This window comes from Petaurus breviceps, unplaced genomic scaffold (genome assembly GCF_028583685.1).
Source record: "Petaurus breviceps papuanus isolate PSGF00001 unplaced genomic scaffold, PetGlider_PUasm1.0 126, whole genome shotgun sequence".
Taxonomy (NCBI): Eukaryota; Metazoa; Chordata; class Mammalia; order Diprotodontia; family Petauridae; genus Petaurus; species Petaurus breviceps.
This window is the reverse complement of record NW_027185655.1, coordinates 33,257,437-33,264,274: the sequence shown is the minus strand read 5'-3', so window position 1 is coordinate 33,264,274 and position 6,838 is coordinate 33,257,437. Positions and strand designations below refer to the sequence as shown.

General features: G+C 37.3%; 1 protein-coding gene across 3 annotated transcripts in view; it reads left to right on the top strand.

Moving 5' to 3' along the window:
- The window catches only part of TBCK (TBC1 domain containing kinase), a 268,364-nt gene that overhangs the window by 181,791 nt on the left and 79,735 nt on the right, over positions 1-6,838 (top strand). For all 3 annotated transcript variants that reach the window (XM_069094776.1, XM_069094778.1, XM_069094780.1), the window contains exon 23: positions 6,572-6,747. In XM_069094776.1, coding sequence (XP_068950877.1) covers positions 6,572-6,747 — 176 coding nt within the window. The remainder of the gene's footprint in view (positions 1-6,571; positions 6,748-6,838) is intronic.

Below are 6,838 nucleotides of genomic sequence, written 5' to 3'. Positions count from 1 at the left end.
ATAGATAGATAGATAGATAGATAGATAGATAGATAGATAGATAGATATAGATATGAAGCCTCTGAGTCTCGCTTCTCTCATCTGTAAAATGGGGATAATAATTCTTGTAGAAAAAGAGGTCATGGTGTAGTAGGAAAAACCCAAGATTTAAAGTCATATATAATACAGACTTTGGTCCTGTTTCTGCCGCTTATTATCTATGTGGCCTTGGACAAGACATTTCACTTTTCTGAGACTCCATTTCTTCATCTGTAAAGTAAGGAGGTTGAATGAAATGTTCTCCAAGGCCCCTTACAACTCCTCATTTATGACTTAGGACTTCTGCAGCTTTTTTCTTTTGATTGCATTTGTTGTAATGAGATTTGATCTGTTTGTTCAGCCATGAAAGTCACCAGCTCCCTCATTGCCACATACTCCTAAAAATGGTCAATGAGTAAATACTTGATTGTGTAACTATGAGACAGCATGCTTAAGTGGGCTGGAACACCCTGACTTACTGGTGAAGGTCCAACTACATGTAAATCAGGGAAGTGACTTTTAAGAATTGTCATAGAGCCTACCAGAAACTACAGATGTCCCTCATATGCTCTCAACAAAGCTCTTTTCACATGAACTTTCACCTCAAGGGTGTTTATGCTGTCCCAAGTCTATAGGCACCCATCCCAAGGGCCATCTCAGCCCTTACATATTCTGTTGATTGATGCATTATGTCCTAATCCTAGTACTTACCCCTCCCCCTCATTGCTTCTCTCAGTAGAGTACCCCAGGATAGGTTACAGTTAACAGTAAAAATATTGCTATTATTAATAATAATGATGGTGATGCTATCATTAATACTAATATTAATCAAGGGTATCATCAATAGCATTGATTAATTCTTTTACTATTAATAATAATTAATTATTGAAATATTTCCCCTAACTTTATTTATAATTTGACATTATTGTAAATAATATTTGATGATATTGTAAATAATAATAGCTACCATTTATATAGCACTTTAAGGTTAACCACCCTGGGAGAGAGTTACTATTATTACCACCATTTTACGGATGAACAAACTGGGGCCCAGAGAAGTCAAGTGACTTGCCCAGGGTCACCCAGCTAGAGAATGCCTGAGGCAGGATTCAAACTAAAGTCTTCCTGATCCTCCTTCCATTCCTTTCAAGGGGCCACCTGTGCCACTCACCTTAGAAAACAGAAAGTTTAGCCAAAACATGATCCCTGCCCTTCTGCCTCTTACAGTCAGAGAAGAGAGCTGTGACATCTATGAACAGTTATCATATAAAGGAGTCTTAGGAACATGGTGGAGATATGACACCCAAGGAGAGTCTTCAATATCAACATATATTTCTAGAACAGTAAAAGAAGTACCAAAAACAGAAGCAAAACCCCAAAATAAAAACATCTGGATCATGCAGAGAAATAAACAAATAGAAAGACCTCAAGATAATGGAAGGAAAAAAAAACAAAAACCAAACACCAACACAGGCTATCCCCATTCAATGCAGAATAATCACCAGAAGAAGGGAACGAAAAGATCCCAGAAACTGGCTTAGTCAGTCACCACTTAATCTCATTGCCAGGTGATGAGACATGGCAGTTAAGAAAACACTGATTTAGAAAATTAGTTAATTTATTATAGGAGAAGATGGTAGATTGTGAGTAGTAGTACTTTGTAAAAAGGGAAGACGCAATGGAGAAGCAATTTTATACAAAGCTTGGTATGAGAACTAATTAAAATAGCCCATTCCAAGAACATTTCGAAATGAATACAGAATGAACACAACAGATTTAAAAAAAACAAACAAACCCAAAGACAATGTCAGCATTTCTGTAACAGACTTTTTTCTCCTGTTGATGAAGCATATTTTCTATTTTGACTATATCATAAACCCCTGATGCACTGCATGAGGGAGTGGAAATAATACTAAGGAAAACAAAAACATCAGAAGTTGGTGTTCGAGGTGCATTTTGAGGGCATCAGAGGACCCAAAAGAGGTTGGAAGGCTGTTAGAATAGAGTAGCCCAGGAAGTTTTAACCTAGGCACTCTGAACTTGGTCTTTTTAAAAAAATATTTTGTTAACTGTATTTTCATATAAATTTGATTTCATTTGTCATGATATTTATTTTATTTTATATATTTGAAAGTGTTATTATAGGAAGGGGCCCATCCACTGGCTTTACCAGACTGCCAAAGGAGTCCATGACACTAAGAAAGGTCAAAAATCTCTGGATTGACCTGAGAACTTTTACTAGGTGGTTGAAGAAGGAATAGAAGATACCTCTCTTTGGTTGGACTTTTGGGACTTTGAACCTCTAATTTTTCCTAGTGTAGTATAGTAGGAAAGGAACTGAACTATACATTAGGAAACTGTATTCAATCACTACTAGGTTTGTATCCCAAAGAGATAAAAAAAAAACTGAAAGGAATAGTACCTATAGGTATAAAAACATTTATAGCAGCTCTTCTAGTGGTGGCAAAGAATTGGAAATGGAGGGCATGTCCGTCAGTTGGGGAGTGGCTGAACAAGTTGTTGTAGTGAATGTGATGGAATACTATTGTCTATAAGCAATGATGAGCAGGATTCTCTTAGAAAAACCTGGGAAGACATGAACAGATGAAAAGTGAAATGAGCAGAAACAAGAGAACATTGTACAGTAACAGCAATATTGTAGGATAATCTGCTATGAATGAGTTGGCTGTTCTCAGTGATGCAGCGATCCAAAACAATTCTGAGGGACTTATGATGAATATTGCTATCCATCTCCAGAGAACTGATGGAGTCTGACTACAAATCAAAGCATACTTTTTCTTCACTTTTTATATTTTTCTTGGAGTTTTTTGGTCCGTGTTTTTTTTCATAACATGACTAAAATGGAAATATGTTTTGAGTGACTGCACATGTATAACCTATATCAAATTTCTTGCCTTCTCAGTGAGAGGAGGGAAAAAATCTGAAATTCAAAAATTAAAAAAAAAACAAATGTTAAAATCGCTTTTACATGTAATTGGGAAAAACTAAAATATTAATTTTTATTAAAAAGGAAACAGAATTTGAGTCCTGACTCAGACTCCTAATAGTTTTTTGACCACAGGAAAGCACATAATCTTTCTGAGGTTCAGTTTACAAAATAGGAATAATATTTACACAACCATATATACTTTTTTCCAAAAAACATACAAGATTTAACATTTCCCTCTAAATTTAACATGCATAATAACCCCTAAGAACTCCAAACTTGAAAGAGAACAAAGTCTTTTTTTTTTAAGCAATCAGAGTTAGGTAACTTGCTCAATGTTACACGGCCAGTTATTTCTGGGTGTGGTGCTAAGTATCAGAGGCTGGATTCGATCCCAGGTCATCCAGACTCTGAGGCTGGTGCTCTTACTCAGTGAGCCATCTGGCCGCTCCCTAAGAGAACAAAGTCTTAAATGCAAATGGCACTTTTTAATTTGCTTACAATTTATCCCCCTTGACTTTCTGCTAGCTCTCTCCCTCCCTCCAACATATGAACCTTCACTTAAAGGAATCTATTGTTCATTCCAGATATCACTGAAGGAAGGAAGGCATCAGCTTTGGAGCTGATTACCCTCTAACCTTGAATGTCAGTGTTACTTGGTAAAGAAAGATGAGAATGTTAATGAAGATTGAGTTAGTTGACCTGGACCTGGATGCTTAGAGACCAGTGTCATTATTATCCCTCTCCAATCCTTCCCATTTTAAATTGAGAATATAGTAAAAAAAAAAAAGGGGGGGCTGAATTTCATGCATAAATATGACATCATATAGGGTTTGAATGAGACAATAGGATATACGTTTCCATATAATTATGAACAGATGACAGTAACAAAGAACTCCACCACATCACAAATCATCATGTTAAAAGTAACATTGCTTTTACTAATCCACTGCCTAATTTTTTTCATTATGGTCTGTAGCAGCAAGCACCCCAAGAGTCCTCAGGGTTTGCAGCTACCACAGGTTCTTGGATCTGCTTTGTTAAAGGAAAGCAACTCAAAATGGGTTAACAAGCTTACTTTAATCAGTCAGACATATATCGTTTACCTTGTTCAGGAGAAAAGGTCAGCACCCTGAACCTCAAAGTATACAGGCATAATTATCAAGACAGAAACATCAAGTAGACAGATTTCCAAACTGTCCAACCATTACATCCATACCCAGTCAACATCTGGGTTTCCACATTCTGGGTTTTTCAAAGCCGGGGGACTCTCAACAACGGCTTCCCAGAATCCAGATCAAATCACAGAACACTTCTCAAAGTGAGTCCCAAAACAAAGCTACACATCAGGGCTTATATAGCCTTCTCCTGGCTCAGAGAATGTAACAACCTTATTGACCCACTGGCCAATCAAAAAGTATCTACTGAAAAACAAGCCTCCCTCCCCAGGCTTCAGGTGCACTTTAGCCTAGGGGCAGGGAAGATCTTTAAAATTTACATTCGCATTACATGGTCATATTTTTATTTTAATAAAGTTATGCTTTTTTGGAGCAGAGACAGGGAAGAGTCAGTCACAATTCATTCTGATTTTCCTGTCACATCACAGTCACCTCTAGATATCTATTTGCTGCTTTAAAAAAAAATGTATTTACTTTTGGTTTACAACATTCAGTTCCGTGAGTTTATGAGTTCCAAATTTTCTCCCCCCGCCACCGCCATGACGACATGCTGTCTGATATAGGTTGTACATATAGCTTCACATTAAACATTAGTCAAGTTGTAAAGAAGAATTATAACCAATGGAATGAACAACCAGGAATGAGAAACAAAACAAAATGAAAAAAGAAAGAGAGCAAGTAATTTGCTTCAATCTGTATTTAGATGCCATAATTCTTTCTCTGGATGTGGATGGCCTTTTCCATCATGAGTCCTTTGGAGTTGTCTTATGACCTTGTATTTCTGAGAAGAGCTCAGTCTATCAAAGTCAATCATCACAGATACGATGTGTCTGTAATTGTGTACAATATTCTCCTGTTTCTGCTCCCCTCACTCAGCATCAGATGATATAAGACTCTCCAGGTTATTATGAAGTCCGTCTGCTCCTCATTTCTTATAGCACAGTAGTATTCCATTACTTTCATGTACCATAACTTGTTCAACCATTCCCCAGTTGAAGGGCATCCCCTTGATTTCCAACTCCTTGCCACCACAAAAAGAGCTGCTATAAATATTTTTGTACATATGGGTCTTTTTCCCATTTTTATGATCTCTTTGGGATATAGCCCTTATCTATTCCCTTCTGACTCCCATCAATTAACCCTTCTTTGGAGAGAGAGAGAGAGAAAGAGAGAGAGGAAGGAAGGAAGGAAGGAAGGAAGGAAGGAAGGAAGGAAGGAAGGAAGGAAGGGAAAGAAAGAAAAAGAAAGAAAGAAAGAAAGAAAGAAAGAAAGAAAGAAAGAAAGAAAGAGAGAGAGAGAGAAAAGAAAGAACAGCCAATACATTGGCTGGCATAGGCAACATTCTACACCAACTCTACCCAAAAAAGGAAAGTGTTTTATGTTGACATTACTGTAGTCATGTAGATTGTTTTCTTGATTCTGCTTGCTTTTCCCTTCATTACCTCATAAAATTCTTTCTGTGTTTTTCTGAATTCTTCATATGCGTCATTTCTTATGGCATAACAGTATTTCATTACGTTCCTATGCCACAGTTTTCTCAGCCATTCCATAATCATTGGGCACTCACTTTGTTTTCAGGTTTTTTTCTACCAGAAAAAAAAAACTGCTTCTTGGATACTTTGGTACACAAGGGACTCTCTCCCCAATATTTTCCATCATATGAACTCAGCAGTGAGACCAGGTATAGACAGTCCAGTGGCCTTTCTGTCTTAGTTCCAAATTGTTTCCCAGAAAGGTTGGATGCATTCATGGCTCAGCCCCCAGGTTAATAGTACACCTTCCTTCTCATACTCTCTCCAACATTGTCTGCTTCTTTCATTGTTTTTGTCAATTAGTTGAGTGTGTCATGAAACCTCACAGTTGTTGTAAAGTATGTTTCTCTTATTAGTGGTCTAATAATAAGAATCATACCTAATAGCTAACATTTCTGTAGCCCTTACTGTGTGCCAGATGCTGGACTAAGTGCTACACAATTACTTGATACTCACAAAAACCCTAGGAGGTAAGTGCTATTGTGATCCTTGTTTTACAGATGAGGAAACTGAGGCAAACAGAGGTTCAGTGGCTTGCCAAGGGTCACACAACTAGTATGTTTCTGAGGCAGGATCTAAACTTGGGTTTTCCTGACTCCAAACCTAGCACTCTAGCCATAATGCCACCTTCATACCTAATGATTTGGAGCATTGTTTCATGTTTCATGTTTCATTGTTTTATTGTTTCATGTATGTTGATAATTCTGTTGAAAACATATTTTTAACCATTTATGCCTTTGGGGATATGGCTTCATTATCAGAATACTTTTTCTAACAGCTTGATCTGTTACCTGTTGTTTTTAATGGTTGGAGAAGATGAAGAAAATTGGGGATTGGTTGACTAAACGTTGTAATTTCAGGTCTCTACATTTGTTTTATTTTCATTTCCCATACAGAAATCGACATCGAGCGTTGTGTCCGTGAATCTATCAATTTGTTTTGCTGGACTCCCAAAAGTGCTACTTACAGACAACACGCACAGCCTCCCAAACAATCTCCTGACAGCAATGGTGTGAGGAATTCTGCGCCTTATTTCTCAATCGATTCTCAGGACGCTCCCAAGACAGACTTGGTATGTCTCTGCATCTTAATTCATCTAGTTGCACACACAATTTGCTGACATCATCATTTGTACACTTTATAACATAAAGCTATTTTGTGAA